Genomic DNA, 20,412 nt, shown 5'->3' on the forward strand with positions numbered 1-20,412 from the left:
TTCCCCTGTACAATCAATTCCAAGCCACTGAAATTGCAGGAAAACAGTTGGGGTTAAAAGTTAACAATCGGCTTCTAGTGCCTGGAAAGGAGTGGGAGAAACAGGAGGAGCTGACACAATACAGAGAGAACAAGTTATGTCCTCCTTCCAGGGTGTGATGTATTTCTCTAATGACATCAGAGAATATCCTGAGTTGGAAGGCACCCACAAGGACATCAGGTCCACCTTCTGGCTCCACACAGAAACACTCATAATCCAAACCCAATGTCCATGTGCACTGTCCAAACGCTCCCCGAACTCGAGCAGCTGAGGGCTGTGCCCCCTGCCCTGGCAGCCTGTTCCATGCCCACCGCCTTCCAGTGAAGAACCAGCTCCCGATATCCAGCCCGACCCTCCCTTCTACTCCCACACTTTAGTTAATTTCAGATTTGACATCCAAAGACTAACAGATTAGATTAAAAGCTTACAGAACACAGCAGAAATCACGTGCTTAGACTCGCATCGTATGGCCAAGGAACCTGCAGAAAGAGCACAGGTACAGAGGCAGCAGCCACCAGAGAGGGCACCGAATGGAAAGCTTATTAAGTAACCATAAAGCAGCCAAACCAAAGCGTTGCTGTTAAAACTCAGCACAACGTAAGGACTCTCAGTCAGTATTTCTTCAAGAGTAACTTTATTCTGGGCAGGAGACTTGACAGAGAAGGAACGGAACAAACATATATAACCTTTCTGAACAAAAACATTGAATAAACAAGAACCATTATTTCTTTATAATCATACTTAACAATTCCATGCTCTTCCTCTAAGTTCAAAACCGTTCTCCTTTATGAAATATCCCATTGGCACCAACAGCCTTACCAGATACTGAAACGCCACAGGAACCGTGGCTTTGTGGCTGATATTGTGGCACTGACACAAGACTTAGGAAGATCTGGACAGCAGAGGTGAATGAGGCCGCTGGCACGCTTCTTTATTCCCAGCAGTCATTTCTACACGTAATGCTGAGAACAAGCAAACTGCAGAATTCCAACATTTTGCATAACGATGCTGCTAAACATTACAACACAAAGTAGGAGGCTACATATGATAAATTCTCTGCTATGCTGCTTGTCCAACTCTCAGTATAACCAACAGGCTGACAGCTTTTCCCTCTGCACTGTACTCAGACAGCACTGCACATTGCTCAATCAGGTTAATCCTTAAAAGAACATGCCCAACATTCTTTGCTTGAGTAAAGGCTACAAGAGCGATATCAATATACCAACATTTTGCAGTTTTCCCACCTCACTAAGCTGAAAGTAGCAGAAGTCATTCTGAATGTCAAGATTATTAGCTTTTTTTCCCCCACAAAATATAGGCTTTTATTCAGGAAAGGAGGAGTTGTGGCAAAAGAAAAAAAAACAAAACAAAACAAAACTAAATCTAGTACTTTTGCTGGACTGACCAAGACTGAACATCGTATCCAAGAAAACAGGGCTGGGCTGATGGGGGTTCAGGTATACACAGGCCGAGTCCATATTCATCCTGTATCACTGTGACCAAGTAGAGTGGTCCCCATCATTAACAGGGAGAGGCCTGAGCATCTCCAGGGGAGTCCTCAGGTAAGCTGCATTTCTTGAGAGGAGATTCTCACTCCTCCCTGCTTTGGGAGAAGCTCAGGCACGTGTGGGTAGGTAGGATGAGCCCAAGCCTCAGCAGCGTGCTCTCATGATTCATCTCGTGCTTCCATTTGTAGGAATCGAATGTATGGAACAGACTACATAAACTGCCTACATAGGCCTAGGGATACTTAGGACAGGTTCAGGCTATTTCCCCTAAAACTGATTATTCAGCGAAAAAATAAATTAAATGATATCTAGACATAAATACAGATATTTATTTCCACCAAAAGAAACAACTATCTTTCCAGTTTCTGACACAAATATACATATTTCCCTCTCCACTTACCCAAACACAACACCAGCATGTGGTACAGAATTGGAATGGTCATTGCTACGCATTAACACTGCTGCTACAGAAGCTGTTATGTTCAGTTTGCTGTTAGCACACGTTAAGGACAAGTGCCTGGCGTAGCCGGACGTATCTGTGGCATGTGCAAGCCTTACGCACGTGCTTTTTTAATGCATAGACACTTCTGGTCCTTTTTGCTCTGTGAACTCGCTATAGATTCAGTCAGCAAAAGCCAACAGTGACCAGAGTCCCTCCTGATTCCCCACAGCACTGAGCCAGCAGTTTACTCTGGGGAGCAGTTTCCTGAGTCCTGTGTGTTCTCATGGAAAGAGCTGAGAAGGCCAGGGCATGCTACCAGGCTCCAGCCCGCAGCAGGTGCCCCCCATGGGGCAGGCCCACTGGCACATTTCTCTCCTTCCAAGCAGCCGGATGCCACCACACCTCTGATCCCTTCAGACCGGCTCTCACAAATTTCAGCCCGATCCATTGATAAAATGAGTTCAGATGAGGTTTCCCAAAAGCTGACCATTTCTGTACAGTTCTGTGGGCAGATGTGTACATTTCAGCTTTGAAGGTGCTCGTCCAAAATGCAGCTATGAAGGATGTCCTCCCACAGCACTGTAACTGTCGCAGCTACAGGACTAATCTTCTGTGGAAGGAGGTGAAGGAACAGCCAAATCCTATGATCAAAATGAACCATTTGCTGATAGCTGAATGCCGGCGCTCCTTCTCAGTGCAGAAACAACCTGCCTTTGTCTAGAACCCTCTTGTTCCTTTTCTCCTTCAAACTGAATGGTTTTTAGCGGTCTGACATAAAGCCTCATTTTTACCCAGTCGAGTCTGGGGGCCTAATTTACAGCAACTGACACACTCTTCACATCACAAGTGAAGACATTGAAATGAAGAAGAACTGAAGCTTGAACATATTCATTTGCTCCAAATTTACATTTTTTTCCCCTCAAAAGTCATTTGAAACAGTTACAAAGATTAAGTTAAATGCATAGATACTGTTTCCTTAAACTCTGCTGCCGGCATCTCACTAATACTTTTTCACTATGAAACCAGCTTTGTAATTCTCAATACTGCCTTAAATATGTATTTGGATCTTCTCTTCCCAACAACAGCAAAACCAGATCTCGGTGTTTCTCCTCATTAGTCATTAGGAAACATTTAAGCAGATTTAAGAGAGGTAGGTCCACACCCTATTTGATAGTGAACAACACCAAGAGGTAATTTTGAAGCATGACAAATGCAGTGTCAGAAAATAAATCTACTGATTATCCTTTACGAAACAAGATTACCCAGATTTGGTAACAGCAAAAGAATGGGAGTGGAAAGCTGGACAGCGGTCCAACAAAAGCCTTGTAAAATTAAAGTAATAAATACAAAAAAGAAAAGCTTCCCACCGACTTGGGACTTCCAGCAGTCTCTCAGTGGCTGTAAAGGAGAGGTTGGACTGCTGCTCGCTCATTCCTTTGATGTACAGAGCAAACGAGTACACAGCAGCAGCAGTGTGGCATCAAGACATGGCATCACTGAAATTAAACAATCTCACTTAGCACATAAGCTTTAGAAAATATCTAATGAATGCCCCTTCCTCGCTCTTCTCTTCCAACACAATATTGCACCGCTTTGCTTTATTTTTTCTTAAACTCATTTTTATAAAAATGTTGAATCCAAGAAAGGAAGTTAGAATTTAAAAAAGTTTGTTATAAAAATTTATCATATAAAAATGCCAAGATCCCTAAGCCATATATACAAAAGGTATCAGATTTATGAAAATAATTGGACCCAATTATATAACAAAATTTCATACAAAAAAAAAAAAAAAGTACAAGATTGCATTGAAATCAACACAAATAAAAGTTAAAAAACAAAACCAAAGCAACCTTCCGAAAGGTCTCAACCGTAGAAGACCTGTTTCTTTTAAATTTACAAGTCTATAAAACATCAGAAAACTGTCACACGTCAGTCACCATGTGGGCAACGGGCGCTGCTGGGAGAGCACTTCTACGTGTCACCGGTGAGCTCTGTACTTTGCAGACCAGTCAACGCGGCCGTGGACTGGCTGAGCTGGGGGCGGGAGCGGCATTACCCCGGGGGGGCTTTTGGAAGGTGAGTTGAATGGTGGCCGTCCAAGATGGGGTCTTGCTGACTTCAGAGCAGCGTAATCTAAGGGGGAAAGAAAACTCCAAGAGGTTACGGTTAATTGAGGATTTGCTGATGTGAAACAACGCGTGTGATCCAAACCTTAAAACCCTGTTATACAAGGAGCACCTGCACTTTGGACTGGCAAGTGTGAATCCTGTGCCAGCTCTCACATCAGACTCTAGGTTCCGTTGCAGTGTGCTTATTGGGTAACGGCTGTGGTTAAAACACGTAATTCATGAACTAAATAAATAACCCTTCTCTACATGAAGCTCTGCAAGGCTATGAGCAGTAGTTCCAGTCGCTCAAATAATTACAGAGTAAAGCACTGATCTGTAACATAATGCTGCATATACACAGAATAACCAAAGCAACAGCAAGGGACCAAGATGGTGGTGGTACACAGAATCACAGAATCACAAGGTTGGAAACGACCTGCAAGATCATCCAGTCCAACCACCCTCCCATTCCTATCAGTGCCACAAGCTACTAAACCATATCTTGTAGCTTCTCATCCAGGCGCCTCTTGAACACTGCCAGAGACGGTGACTCCACCACCTCCCTGGGCAGCCATTCCAGTGCCTGACCACCCTCTGACAGAAAAAGTTTCTCCTAGTTTCAACCTAAACCTCCTCTGAGGAGGTACCACACTTACTTGAAGATCGATCTGCAATTGGCGCTAACTGAACCCTCTGCCCAGCAGAGCCTACTTCCTTCTTCAGAAATGAAGGGATATAGCCACCAGTCAGACCACTTGATGCTATGGGACCTGAAAGAAAAAGCAAGGAACATCTGTGGCCAATGCAATCCATCTCCTGCACAGGTTACAGACGTGCAAAGTGACGGGCTGTATTTGAGATGAAAGCTGATCAGGGACTGATGGAAACAAAAACTTTGCCAAAGATACCAAAAGTGCACAGATCCTTTATATGCCTGCATTTATCCCAGTAGACTGTGGGAAATGATGGTAATAAGAAGGGGAAACCTAATGACATCCTACCAAGCTACCAAAAAAAAAACCAAAAAATCAAAAATCGGTAGAGGAGCCAAGGAGCCTGGCTATCTATATAAAGGTTCTCATGCTGTTTAGCCATTTACATTCAGCCATTTAGCTCATTACCAGGCTTAACAAAAGGAACAGGCACAGCAGCATGTATCTTTAGAGATGGCAATGTACTAGAAATAGGTGACCCCAAAACACAGCTATGTGGAACTGTGGGACCACCTTACCTGAATTTATCCTGTTAATACTTCCTCCCAAAACTGAAGCTTTTCCAGGCAAACCAGAACTGGGCCAGGGATTAGATGGAACAGACTCCTTGCTTGAAGTGGAGACCGTGCTATTTCTTGTGTTTACTCCTATTGCAAAAAAAGTAACAATTACCACGCTGAAAATCTCGTTTTACACAGACTTGCACACATTCCATCTGATGCACAACTGTGGAGCAACTATTAAGTTCAGTGAACTCAACCAAAACCTTTTCACCCTACCATGCCTCTGGCTTATTTCCCATCCTCTCACACTCTATGAGAGGCCACAAGCCCTCCTCCTGAAATTATACTTGTGTAAAGAGTCCCACTAGTGTCAATGGCTGTTTATGCCAAGACAGGATCCTTAGCATCAAGGCCACAAATTCTGTGCTTCACACCAAACACAACATTATACAGCCTGACAAGATACCCTGGGACTGAGTAAAGGTAGACAGTGTCTCTCAAAGTACTGCACTCTTCTCTGATTATCTACTGAAACCACTGAGTTTGCAAACACTTTGCAGTAGAATTCATACATCACATATTATTTGTGTTTAATACACAGACTTTACTATGTAAGCAGGGTATCCAACATGCAAGGATATGCTCAAGTTTACAGTAAAGCTAAAGCAGGCTTGGGATGAATGGATTTTACTACCTCCTTTGATAACAAAACTTTTAGCTACCAAACTCTGTTTAAATGAGACAATCTGAAAGTGTCTGAAATGGTGAAGTCACACATCATCTTTTTTTTTTTTTTTCCTCAGGAAAAAAGGCCAAGTCTTACATCATGGGATCTTCTCAACTTCAGCAACTTTGAGTATTTATCCTATAAGTTAAGGAACCACTGATACTGCCTTTGTAAACAGAAATTATGAAACGGGACATTTTAATATTCAGTTCATTTTAATTACAGGCAGCCACACTCCCCAGTCCTGTACTTCACTCTACTTCAGCACTAGTCTCACTATAACTGGAGGTTGCTCTACTGGCACGCAGCTCCTCTACAGAGACAGGATTTGGATTCTATAAAATCCCAAGCTATGGCAAAGCATATTCCCATTATCAACTAGCTTCTATTGTTCATGGTATTACAGAGCCAGGCAAGTTCAGGGCACTATTTTTTCCAGTCTACAAGATCAGCCTTATTTTTCTAAGGGGAACAGGGAATAGCCTGGCACATTAGTAGACATTTTCTAATACACTTTGAAATATAAAAGAGCATCTGGCAGGAGGAAAAAATGCCAGCATCCCCTTCACATAAACAGGATTCATCTCAGTTGCTAGACTGCTAGAATGCAGTTAGCATTATAGCCACCCGCATAAGCAAGAAAGCTCCTCCTCTCCTTCCTTTAAGCAGCAGCCCCAACTCCACAAGCTCAAAGGATAAGGAATAATGCATTCATGACTATTTCATACTGTTGTTAGAATCACAGGAGGAAAAAGAAATGAATATTTTTTTACTAACCGGGTAGATACCTAGAATGTCTCAGGTAGTGCTGCTTTGCTGCAGAAACTTGCAGCGTTGGGGTGTCCTGCCGTGGGAAGATGGCATGGGATGGTGCACTGCTGCCAGAGCCAACTGCATCCAAAGGCTTCAGGTCCAAAATGCTTTCAAATCTATAACCCAAAAATTGCTACGCTTAGTCCAAAACTTATAGCATATGTTTACCCACAGTTGGCTTTCTCTCTTCCATCTCATCTCCAGGAATCATTTCCTCACTGTGCTCACTACAGCATAATCACACAGACAACAGGGAATATTTTCAGCCTGAAGCCATATGAGCACTCCTGAAAGTCTGACCCGTACTTGTAGCTCCCTTAAAAATGGCTTCATCAGTTTTTATATCTCAATTAGTTTTTCTCTTCTGCTTCTAATCCACGGAAAAAAAAAAGAAAAAAAAAGAAAAAAAAAGAAAAATGATGTGAAATGTAAGGAAATAAGTTCAAATATAACAAAACCCAACTTACCTACAAGTAGTTTCATCATTCTGCCTCTTTTTGTTTTTCAAGTCAACCCTTGTGATAGAAGAGCTGAAATCAAGGTCTTCCAAGTCATCCCACTCTTCAGAATTCTTCACTGGCCCAGCAAGATGTCCCCACCTTCGCCTAGCTTTTGGTTTAAGTTCACCATTTATGTTCTCAGTCCCAGTAGATGCTTTCTATTACAGTGATTGGAAAACAAGACAAAACAAAACCTCACACACTTACAACACAAACCAGGTGATAAGACCAAAGCATCTTTTTTCCTGCCTTAAAGGACAGGATTGGTTGCAGAGCTGTAGCAGAAATCTAGCCTTCATTAAGCTTGCTAAGAACACAATCTGTAGCCTGTAGACATCACTACTTATCTTCTCCATTTTATCCTACATCATAATATCTTACACTGACAGAAGAATATATTCCTTAGGTCTCATTTCCAATCCTACTTATCTTTTGCTATACAGCTTCAGAAAAAGTAGCTCACTCTTGATTTTTATTTCTTGATCCATCTTGGGAGTACCAAACCTCAATTACATTCATGTTTTCACAAGCCCATACCTAGACATTTATAAAATATATTTTACTTGTGGCACTGTGCAGATAAAAAACTGTGTCACCTCAGCCACTTAACTGCATTTGTACAATTGAACTTTGTGCAAATCAGTCAATGGCCAGTACAGACAGCCTAAGTAGAGACCAACTGTTTGAAAAAAGCATTTACCCTTCTTTAGTCACCTAACTGGTCTTCTTAATCAAAAGAAATGGCAGGTTCTTATTCTGAAAGAAAAACCTTGTCTTCCATGGCAAGGAAGTACAGAAGCACGAATGGACTAGCTGTCCTGGTCATGTAATCTGGAAGACTTAAATGGACTAAGGTAACAGCTCACCATCTCAATTCAATTCCATTCAGTTGGATACTTTTTTTTCCTATGGAATGAAACCCAGTGATATTCTGACTCCTGTAGATGATTTCAGTCACGTAAAATCATCCTTCAAACACCCTACTCCACAAAGGGGAACATAACATGTCTTGAATTGAGACATCAACTTGCTTGTTTTACAGTAATCAAAATTAGATTTTGATTTCAACATACTAACCTCCAGTTTATGACAGGAAGTTATTGCTGCTGTTTTTTTTCTCCCATTTCCTATACTTTTAGCACAGTATAAGAATCTTATGCAAGAGAACAAGAAAAAAACCAAACATCATTAAGGAAAATCTGTACGCTAGATGAACCTTTACCTGCTGTGGAACCTTATTGTGAATTGCAGGCAGAAGAACCTGGTTCGACTTGTCCTCCTGTAAATATTTACTGTGATCAGCCCCAGAGTTGTCTGTCTTACACGGATAGACCAGATGTTGAGAAGTCTGGCTTTGCTGAAATGGCCGTGAAGAAATGCGGGCATGGGATTTTGAAGGAGGTTGTGCTGGAGGGACAGGCTTAATATGCAGAGATGATTTATCATGGAGTTCCTTTGGTCTCGTCAGCTCCTGAAGGCCTAAAGCATGTCCAACCTGGAAGTATGGATATCGAAGTGCCTAAAACATAATGAAAACGTTAGGAGCCAATTTAGGAATCCACAGTTTCTAACTTACTCTTGCTCTATGGGACAGCACAAATTTTAGTGCTCTTTTTCGGGAATAGAAAGCAGCAGGTGCTCTTGTCTGAACACCAGGAAATACTTTACTGTGAGAGTGACTGAGCACTGGTACAGAGAAGTTATGGAGGAGTCTCCATCCTTGGAGACAACCCAAAGCTGTATGAACATGGTCTGTGCAACATGCTCTGGGTGGCCCTGCTGAGCAGGAAGGTTGAAGCAGGCAGACCAAGAGGCTCCTGCCAACCTCAGCCACTCCGTGATTCTGCGACGCCCATCAGCAATGAAAGTACAGCATCACAGCCTTCAGCCACACATCCAGCCTTCACTCTATAACTCACTGTGGCTGGGTTACATTTCATTTAGGTGTACAGCACTCACACATTTGATCATTGAGGACTCGCCTCATGCAGCTGATGCTGCATGCAACAGATTAATAACTTCCTGTTAATTACTCCTTTTTGTCTTGGAAACTGTTCTTGGCTTCTGCTCTTTTCCCTGCCAACTGTTTTCTCGAGCAACTGTTGAGTACCTGCCTATACACAGTGACTTGCAGTGAAAAGAAGAGTCATATGCAGAAATGAGAAAGAAAACAAAATCAAACCTGGCTGGCTGTTGGCCGCTTTTTGGGATCCCACTGCAGCATGTCTCTCATCAGTTGCACTGCCTCACTGCTAGCATTAGGTATGAGGGTTTTTAAGTTGTTAGGTACACACTGAGGCCAGCGAAAATTCATGGAGGATGAAAGCTGGTAGCCTTCAGGCCAGTCATTCTGGGAGAATGAAATTTCCAAACACAAAGAAAATTCAAGTGTAAAATATCACAGTGCCTAAAAGCACTAGCACATATTCTCCAATCAGTTACAGGCTGCAACCAGCCATTCTGTGGCCACCTAAAACATTCTGAAGGTTTCACCAAACATTTTCACCTCAAAGCTCTAGTGGGAAGTAAGGGCCTTATGTTTGATCATGTCAAAGGCACAAATGTGAACAGGACGTAGGAGTTCGCCACGATTTTTTTTATCCTCTTAAAGCATTGCTTGAAATGCAAGAAACAATGAAATTTCAATGTCAAAATGAATCACAGTCTAATGACTTTGTTTGCTATTCAGGAGTCTACTTCTCCTCCTCTACACATCAGTTTTTACACTAAAACTACATCATGCTTATGCAGCAAGTGTAAAGTCAAGTAAAATTATTATGTATCGTAGATCATTACTGCAGAGTGGAATGTGACTGTACCTACCTTCTTTGGTGTCCCCAAAACTTGGCAAATTTTGAATATTGTATCAATTTCACTGGCGCCTGGGAAGAGAGGCCTCAGTGTATAAACTTCTGCCATTATACAACCAACAGCCCAAATGTCTATGGGAGAGCTATAGCTGGTGGATCTCAGAAGGACTTCAGGAGCCCTGTACCTGAGAGAGAGGAAAAGAAAAAAATCGCAACCATCAACACAACTCAAGAGCAGTCATATACAGAACCATTCAGCTTTTTGTTCTTTCCAGTTAACAGCAAACATGACTTACAAAGTTCCTACCTTCCTTTATTTCCTAGAAAAAAAGAATTAAAAAAAACTATGTAAGCCCTTTAAGTTCTCTTATATCTTCCTGACATGCAGCATTCCCACCACATCCCACCTGTGCCATCAGATCCCCCTCAGTTCCTGCTCTGGTGCTACCTGCAAACCGCCTTGCACCACCTGAAGCTTTTTGAATTATGCCCAGCTTAAATAAAAGTTCCACCAAGAGGATGAATCAAGAGCACTATTATATTCTGCAGAAATGTTACACTGCTTATTTATGAGCTTCATTTTAAGACCTGCAGATTCCCACAGCATCAAGAAATACTTTTGCTCACCATCTTGTGGATACATAATCGGTGTAAGGAGGCCTGGATCGGATTTCTCGGGCTAAGCCAAAGTCTGCTATTTTCACAAGTTCTGGTCCCATGCAGAGGAGGTTTTCAGGTTTTAAGTCTCTGTGAAAGAATCCTAAAATTCAAATAAAATATTGACGTGCATTGCAATGCCACACCCAGCTGCCACCTTTATTTTCCACCTATACTGTTTCACTTCTTACTGATGAAGTTTGAATAGCACCACACAGAACCGAATGTCTTCAATGCCCAAGAAAGCCAGGCAGCATAATGATTGTTCAACAGTTTATGAAGAACTAATCAACTACTCTGTAACAACTGTGAACAGTCAGGCAGGTAACTCCCTTTCAGGTGACTCTTCCTTTAAAAAAATAACAAATACTATTTTAATGCTGGCTTTATTCTAATTATGATGGAAAGTGTGCAAGGAAGTGATTAAAACTTTTTACTTCAAAGCTTTTTTAAAAAATAGAAATTGAAATAGGAGCTGATTTTTGTATTTTGAAGCCTGTTTTTTTTCCTATCTAAGAACTTCTTAACAGTCTGCAAGCACTGATAACCTATCAGGCAGTGGATATCAGTACATTTTTTTCTTTTTATAGAGCTCTCTGCATTCAGAGAATAATAAACAGTAAGATATCCTTTATTCTCAATCTCAGGTGACCTCTAAATCTATCAGGACTGTGGCCATTAACATCAGACAAGTTACAGAAGGCTGCTAGCTGCCCACTACAAAATGTGGAAATCTATAGAAAAGAAACTAAGCAAACCTCCAAAATGCAACATCAGGCAGCTATAAAATACAGATACCTGCCCTCTATTTTCTGTAACACAAATTGCTAGTTTAGTGCCACTCACAGAATCACAGAATAGCTAAGACTGGAAAAGACCTCAAAGATCATTAAGTCCAACCACAACCTAACCATACTACCCTAATTCTAATAACCCTCCACTAAATCGTGTCCCTGAGCACCACATTCAAATGGTTTTTAAACATATGCAGGAATGGTGACTCAACCACCTCCCTGGGGAGCCTATTCCAGTGCTTAACAACCCTTTCTGTAAAGTTTTTCCTGATATCCAACCCAAGCTGTACACAACTTAAGGCCATTTCCCCTCATCCTGTCACCTGTCACCAGTGAGAAGAGACCAGCCCTGCTCTGCTGTAAGCACCTTTCAGGTATTTGACAAGAGCAGTAAGAGAACACTCTTCTGATGACTGCCTTTAATGAAAGTTAGTAACGTATTTGTACTCACTGAAACAAACAAACAAAAACCTTACACAGAGGTTATCTCATTCTAACTCAAAGTAGTTACAGCTAAAACATAGCTTACCATGCTTATGGATAAATGCAAGCCCTTGCAGGATCTGGTACATAATATTCCTAACTGTAGCCTCAGGAAACAGTTTGTTTCTACAGGACAAAAAGAAAAAAAAAAAAAGAGGAAAGAAATGTTAATTATTAAGTTTACATATTAACTTATGCTTCTTATGAACCAAAGAGAAAAGCCAACAATAACAGTAAAACTCTTAGATACACTCTAAGCACTCTCTGGTAGTTTATTGCTCCATGAAAACTTGCATGGCACTTTCACAATCTGTACCAGCAAAAACAAGAGGCTCTTCTCATGATATTTAGCCTAGATCAGCCATAGCAGGCAGTTTAGTGATAGACCCTTTCACCAACAGAAGATTAAAATTAAGCAGCTCTGTATCAGCTGCCTCTGCACATCAGGAAACATTGTATGTACAGATGGTTTGGGAGGATGGGGAGGGGAAAAAATTGGCCATAAGAGTGAAAGAAGATGGTCTGGGCCTTACTGAATTTCCTGAGCTCTAAAGAATGATCATCACATATTTTGGAAGTGACATCTGCTCCTACAGCCAACTTTTCAGCCTTTCTTATTTTTTCAAATTACAACAGAAAGAAAAATTCTCCACAGTCCCTTTACACAGCAATAGTAACTCAAAGATTTAAGAATATAAATCTGATCAATCAGATCTTTACAAATGAGATATCTAACCAGTCTGAGAGCTGGCTAAACTGAAAAGAATGCGGTGTACTGCATGCTTTCATAGACATCTGCCTTTTTGGTTTTCATATAGAGGTAGACTATATTCAGCATTCCTATGAATTTCTGTGATGATGATAGAGATCACTGGTCTGTATCTTAGGCACTAGAATTATTTTCTCAAGCTTTGTTATTTCATGTAATTAAAGATCAGCACCTGCATTTACGTGCACAATTTAGTGAAAGTTGTTCTATACCTGTGTATGCACAGTAAGTATCTCTACCTTTAAAAAGGTATTTTATTAAGTATTTATGAAATATTCACAGAGATACACTATGATGATAATAAGCCCTCTCACTGGCTTATTCTGAAGTCATAGGATGAGAATGGCTTCTTCCGAATGATTCAAAGCAGAAAGCTATTTTACCCCCAGATTGTCCTCTGGAGGATCCTATCATGGTCTGAAAGGTAAAATTAAGACCTTATCGAAGAGGTAAAAGATTCTGAGAAAACTGACAGACAAAATAGTCAATCTTCTGAATATGTCAGACAAAATTGCAAGGAAAAAAAAAAAGAAAAAAAAAAAAAGAAAAAAAGAAAGAAGATTCCTAAAGCAATCCACAATTAGACCTTTTACAGTTACTATTTCAATCACTTCTTATTCATTTATTTGAGAAAGCCAAATTAGAAGCATAGGAAGTAGCTGTCTCTAATACAGAATCATTGCCAGCTAGAGCACTTATCTAGAAATCAGAAGTTTAATGCCTCTTCAGTTTGAGGGACATTAAAAGTCCTCAGTTCCTAATTTTCAAAAGAGTATCCTATTTATCTACCAGGCTAATCTGAGAAGAGACACAGGAAACTCTCCTTAAACTGCCTGAGATATGCTCAAAGGGGAAAGCCATAGATAGATACAGCTCCTGCTGTATCACAAAGACTTGAGCCCTAGTGATCTAAGCATAAGCAAAAGATCCAAACTCCTCTGAAAAACAGCAGAGGCGTTAAAAGTAAGCTGAATGAGCACATTACACAAGTAATTAAGAGCAGGTGATGTTTTTACATACCTTTCTTTCATTAACTGATAAAGATTTTCCTTCATGTACTCAAACACAAAATAGAGATGATCATTTTCCCTGATGACTTCTTTCAGCTTTACTACATTGGCATGGTTTAGTTTCTTCAAAGACTGGAAGCAGAAAACACAAACAGTATTTTACTGGGTCTTACTCAAACAGAAACAGAAAGATGATTGCACTGATGCAGGAGACTTGGCTTCAAAACTTTAACATTTAAATAATTAGACAGCTATGAGACCAAAGACTGAGTTTTCAAATATTGCTACCTGAAGTGTATATACACATCAGCATAATGCACAGCTGGTCACCCATAAGCTAGCTGTTTGGCAGCACAGTAGGTACCAAAACAATGGTATTTTCTCTATATAGAGCTTCCCACTGGCAGAATTTGCATCACTTGCACTGATGACAGTCAGGTTAGACTCAGGACGAAGTAAAACCCTGGAAATCATTGTTGGTTCTTCATCCTCTCTTCTTTCTAGATTTTTTGTTGGACATTCATTCTTGCAGTAGCAACACTACTAGCTGTACTAGAAGAAAATGCATCATCCTGGAAGAACGACCTAGGTGTGTTTGCAAGGTTTGCAAAGCCTAGAAATTAAGGGAGACCTTAAAAACATACCCTTAAAGCTTTGCTAGCATCAGAATTTCATGCTACAGGACCATCTCCAAACCAACTACCCAGACAAATGCAGCTGCATATACAAAGGTTTCAGCTGAGTGAAGACCAGGTGTTGTCTAGCTCCACAAAACACACCAACCAATTCCAGGTTTCATGATAAGAAAGCTATCTCCCACACTTACCACCCTCACTGGAAGCAAGTCTGCACAACGTTATGCATTTCTTCTTAAAACTGCAGTACTTCCATAACATTACTGTCACCCCAGTCAAATGCAAAGAGGCAGGAAACAGAACTGTAGCAACAACATCCACAGCAATTTTGTGGGAGACTTTTTGCCAAAAGAGGTAGAAATAATTTGTTGTTACCCAAAAATGTGTCAGGGATCTTTTAATATAAGTCAGCCATTGAATGAAGCAAGTACCTTAACTTCACGAAGATTCATGCATTCCTCCCAGGAATAAAACTTTCTCTTCATTCTACAACAGTAGAGGCAAAAACAATTAATACGTGGTCAACATCAGCTACAGTCTTAGACCTAGAAGTCTCATTACAGCTCAGGAATTCAAATCCACCATGTAAATATAAGGTGTCATCTCCTTTGTCAAAAAAAACCTCTGGATTTTTAGACAAAGTACATTCTAGTAGAATTTTAAAGCGATAGTATTATAAGGGATGCCCTATTCTGCACATGTATCCTTTTGCAGAGATGTAAGAGCCTTCAGCAAGTTGGAATATATGATTTTTCTTTCTAGTATACAGTCTGATGGAGAAGAATATAATGGTAAAAAGAACAAGGGCAACAAGTCATGATTGAGTCAGACTAGTTTTGAAACAGATCTATTGAAAATCAAGTTAGATCATGGCATGGGCTGTCCAACTTCATCATATTCTATTTGTTCCTCTCCTCTATGTTTTGATTTCTTGTAATTTTACACATATTTCCCTTTTTTCCTTATTTTCCCCTTATTTCCTTATTTTTCAGTGCCCACTGCTCCCTTGCTAGTTTCCTCTACCATGCCAACAGCCTTTTCAGTTTTGCCTCTCCTTTCAAGCTCACAAGCAACTCTGCTTCAATAGGAACAGACCACAAGACAGATCTTTTCTATCCTAATTCAGAATACAGCTGTGCAAAGTATTAATGTGTAAAGTATGGTCTTACGTGTTCAAACATTCTGATTGTGAATCAGCTCCTTCACGAAGGAGCCTTCTACTTTCAGAAGCCCAGAATGAAAGCAGTACGTGTACATACACACAGAACAGCACAGATTACACTTAGCTACATAACTGCCTTGAATCTGGATTTCAGAGGGAGTGAGGTACCCTTTGAAGACCTGAGTCTTTGTCAGAATTGAATAAGAATCTTTATAATAACAATACTTCTTATTATTGCAGTGATTTTCCAGTTTGAAATCAGTTCTCAGGAGATTTTAAATATACTGACATGGTCTTCATTTCTTGAAGAATTTTATATTTTTGTTTGTGTAAGCAGTGTTCTTGCAATTAACATCTTGTCCTGCCAGGTACCAGTTCACAATTCTGCTCTTAATAATGGGTTGGCATTCAAACGTAAGAGAACAAACTACTGTTCTGTGGTATGTTCTGAAATATTTGAGTTTCTACCATGCTGTAAAATGAAAATCAAAAGTGTTTCTGGCAAGGTTTGGTGCAGGTAAAACATTCTCAGCACCGAGAATTTGCTGAAGCCAACCATTGACCATTCATACAAAACAACATTGTACTGAAAGCTCTTTTGACAAGTACATCCCTGGGTCAAGGCTGGTATTTCAGGAAAGTGACTGCAGCACAATGCCTCTTACCACAACCAGGACAAATAAGTCTTTTACAAACTGAGGTCACAACTGAAGCAGCAGAGAAAAAAATGAGAAAAATCAAGCAGATTTCTCCAAGACTATTAAGAAAAAAACATAAGCTGAAACTACTGATAATTAATAGAATAAAAAGTTGATACATCAGATCTCATTTTCTTTACCACTGCAGCATTAAGATACTGGGAATTAGACCATGAAATGTATGTCCCATGTATGCAGCAGGGAAGAGAGTGCAGATTCCCAAAGCAGCACTGCAGAACAGTCTAAATAATATACATGCATCTGACTGCACGTAGTAGCTGAGCACTATTACAATATATCTATGTATTTCAGCCTTGTATTTTCTGCTCGAACTGGGGAGAATATAAAGAACCTGTTTTGAGAGGAAGCATATGGAGCTCAGCTGCAAGTATGGATGTCACGTAGCATCTGGAGAGCTCGAGTCAGTGCACGACCTGACCAGGTGATGCAAATCACAGAACAGAAAAACTGGGACCTTCCAGCATCAGCTAGCAAAGGAAAATACTTACTTTTTAATGGCTATTAGCTCCCCAGATTCAATGCTTCTCCCTAGGAGGACAGAGCCGTAGGTCCCATCACCAAGCTGTCTGATAGTTGTGTACCTATTCATGATGAGGATACTTTAGCTGCAAGCGCATTTGAGTCCTTAGTGTTTCTTCTCCGACTGTAACCAGTTCTTTCTGTGGCAGCATAAATACAGAGCACTCAGGACAGTGTCAACAGTTGCAGGAATCATGTTTTCAAGACTTAGCCTTTGGTCTGAAAGCACAGAACATAATCCACTTGATTTCTGTACCTTTCCAAGATTACTCACTTGCAGACCCCATTCTCTCCTCAAAGAAACAGCCCTTGGAAGCTATAATCAAATACCTGCTTCAGGTCCCCACCTGAAGCAGACAGCTTTTATCTGGGTGTAACTGTTCCCCAAATCCATTTGCTCACTAAAGCTAAAGGCCCCTTCTGGAAAGCTTGTAGCTAGCCCTGAGGGCACGTACTAGTAATGAAAACAGAAGATGAAGCCTCACAGTTTATGTTATAAAACATTATGCATGCATCAGAAAATGCCAAATGCATTTCAATGCAGCACTCCTAAGAATGGATCTGTCTCTAGCAGTGGACACATCATCCATTAAGAAAGATAGTCTATATTCCCTTATTTAATCTAACTGCTACAAACATTTCCTAATCTTTACATTACTTTAGAACAAATGTGATCTATGTTGATTATTCATACATTTGGAATAAAACAAAATTCTTCCGCTATCATTGAGTCTGGCCCCTGCTTTCTTTTTTCTCCAGCTCTCAGAAGGCAGCAACATTCCTGCCATGCGACTTCTGCCTTCTGAAGCCTGCATTCCAAAAGCTCACCTTATTTCACAAAGCCAAATGACTATTGTAAAAGGATTACGTTGTTTGAACTCTGTAACCATTATCAGTGCAGAACCACAACTTTGTATTTGCAGGATGTTGCTAAGATTCTTTGTTTTCAGTTATCTAAGCCTATCAGTCCCACTAATACAGGAACAAACAAACACAAATTAGGAAATACAGCCACAGCACACCTTTGGCCTATTTTACACATTTTTTATGAGAAAAACAATCTGCTTCAACCTAGAGCATTTTCAAGAATGGCAATGAAGCTTACGAAGGTTTCTAAAGGAAAGGTAAATGTGACACTGAGGGACATAGTTCAGTGAGCACAGTGGTGACGGGTTGATGGTTGAATTACATGATCTTAGAGGTCTTTTCCAACCTTAATAATTCCATGATTCTGTGTTCCTGCCTTTGACACCAGGCAGTGTGTAGGGCAGGTGGGAGGAGCTGCCCTGCAGCAGGACCAGCTTCTCTCCACACACTGCTTTGGGGAACCATGACTGAGCAGATTTAGTTGGAGACCCAGTCCCACATTTTGTACTGCTCACCAAGGAGCACAGAGTCTGGACAGCACTTTGGAATACCGGTTTCTTTTTGGCTAGTTTCCAGGCTGCACACCTGCTATGGTTTTATGATTTCTGTTATTAGTATTGCATATCATAGCATCATGAGTTGCACTGGGAGTTACAGAGTTAATGCTACATTTCCACGCATAGTTGATATTTCTGGGTATCTGGTTCTCAGAAGAGAAGAACTACATCTCCCAGAAGACTTTGCTGTTCTGTCCTGGTTTTCTGTTTAGAGGGAAAGATAAAACTGCTCACGAGTCAGGAGACTGTCCCATTATTTTACTGCTTGTCTATGCATGTGTGCTCCCTAGCTGTATTGCCTTCAACACTAGAGTAAGGCCTTCAGTTTTGGACACTCTCTCTCTCATTTTATTTATTAGCTTCAATTCCAGTTATATTGCATTATATTATGTTATCTTGCATTCCACTACTTACCAAATTATTTTTTTCCCTTAGTTTACTAAGTCTCTGTTTTTAGGTCCATCTCCCCACCCCCTCCCCCCTTCCTGGGGCATGGGTCCGTGGGTCCCCCCATCCCAATTAGTCACTGCACTGGCCAAAGAGGCCCAGAAAACTGCTGACAACACCAGCATAGCATAAATGTGTGTTCAGGCCACGTTCACTCAGCATCCACGTGAACAGCTTTGGTTACTCCAGCTGTCAGCAGCCCTGGTTCCCAGCCCTTACCCACACTGGGGATACTTCTTCAAGCCTCTGCCTTTCACAGCCACTGATTTTCATTGAGCCTGTAAGAAGCTCTCTTGGTACTCCAGCTCTGCTGCCAAACATGACCAAAACAACAAACAGACTGAAACACTGCTGATGTGTTAGGGGGAAGCATGGAATCATTAAGGTTGGATAAGACCCATAAGACCACCAGTCTAACCTCCAGCCCATTCCCACCATGCCCACTAACCATATCCCTCAGGGCCACATCTACACAGTTCTTGAACGCCCCCTGGGACAGTGATCCCACCACCTCCCAGGCCGCCCAGTGCAGCATCTCGGCACACCACCCCCAGCCTGCTCCCCTCAAGGTACTCACACCCCACCACCATTCCTCCTCACTCAGAAAACCAAAACGTGGGGCACACCCAAGGGTCACCCTAGGTTGGTGCCATGTACCCCACAGCCCAGCGTTAAGCAACCGTTAAACTCCCACAGGCATGCGTGACACTTACTGAAGCCAGCTGGAGCTGTGCGTACTTATTTAAAAGTGACTTCTGCTTTAAGACATCTCTCTGCCATCTCACAAGCACACACACACACCCAACGACGGGGCTTCGTTCCTGAATGAGGAGAGCACTATGCAGCCCAGTGACAGGGCTTTGTTCCTGAATGAGGAGAGATGCGCCCAGGCAGAGCAGCCTGAACGCTCTAGCAAAAAACCATCACGAGATGGGTCGTACACGTCTCGCCGAGCACAGCACCTCCACACCTCGGCATGCCACGAGCCCGTGCCGCCTGCCCCCAGGCACGCCGCGTACCCGAGCATCTCGCCCCGCCGCCCCACAACACAAGGGCTGGCGCTGCGCCCGGCGGCCCCAGGGCGGCTCTCTCCTCCCAGCCCCGTCGGACGAGGCCCGTCCCGCAGCGGCCGCCACGTCCCCGCCGGCTGCAGCGGCTCCGTCCCCGAGCAAAGCACTCAACTCCTCCGCTCCTAAAAGCACTCGGGGCTGCGAGTACGGATAAGGGCGAGGAGGCCACGCGTAAAGGCGCGCATACAACCCCAGCACCGACCGGTCTCACCCGTAACGGCCGCCTGGTTGCAGCGCCCGGCCCGGGCCCATCCCCAGAACCGCGCGGTACTCACACATGGCAAGGCGACGGCTCCGCGCTCCGCGGACACCGCCGCGCTCCAGGCCGGGCCGAGGCCCGTAGCCCCGCACGGCGGGCCGGAACTGGCGCCATCCAGCGGAGACGGAGCCTCCCTCGGGATGGCCGCCCGCGCGGCACTACAGCTCCCGGCAGCCCCCGCTCCTCCGCGCGGGCGGGTCGGTCGGAGCGGCGGCCGGCGTGGATCGCACTTCCCAGCGGGCGGTGCGGTGCCGAGCCGGGACGCTGCGGGCGGGAGGGGCGCGGTGGGCGTGGTGCGTCC

General features: G+C 42.4%; 1 protein-coding gene across 11 annotated transcripts; it reads right to left on the bottom strand.

Annotated features, from left to right (window-relative positions):
- Positions 1-662: 662 nt before the first annotated feature.
- Positions 663-20,402, bottom strand: CILK1 (ciliogenesis associated kinase 1). 11 transcript variants are annotated; one of them, XM_048936963.1, is made up of 16 exons: positions 20,128-20,402; positions 19,496-19,603; positions 19,002-19,089; positions 16,881-17,051; positions 14,943-14,997; positions 13,887-14,008; positions 12,144-12,223; positions 10,791-10,923; positions 10,177-10,348; positions 9,536-9,703; positions 8,576-8,872; positions 7,321-7,511; positions 6,818-6,969; positions 5,329-5,457; positions 4,754-4,867; positions 663-4,122 (listed from the first exon to the last, which is right to left on the bottom strand). In XM_048936963.1, the coding sequence occupies exons 4-16, from the start codon at positions 16,979-16,981 to the stop codon at positions 3,968-3,970; spliced, it is 1,869 nt and encodes a 622-aa protein (XP_048792920.1). In that variant the 5' UTR covers positions 16,982-17,051; positions 19,002-19,089; positions 19,496-19,603; positions 20,128-20,402; the 3' UTR covers positions 663-3,967. The 11 variants fall into 11 exon arrangements, with proteins under 11 accessions (XP_048792920.1, XP_048792915.1, XP_048792922.1 ...); XM_048936958.1 differs by having other exon boundaries at positions 16,881-17,130; XM_048936965.1 differs by lacking the exon at positions 19,496-19,603.
- Between the last annotated feature and the right edge of the window lie 10 nt (positions 20,403-20,412).

Source organism: Lagopus muta, chromosome 2 (genome assembly GCF_023343835.1).
Source record: "Lagopus muta isolate bLagMut1 chromosome 2, bLagMut1 primary, whole genome shotgun sequence".
NCBI lineage: Eukaryota > Metazoa > Chordata > Aves > Galliformes > Phasianidae > Lagopus > Lagopus muta.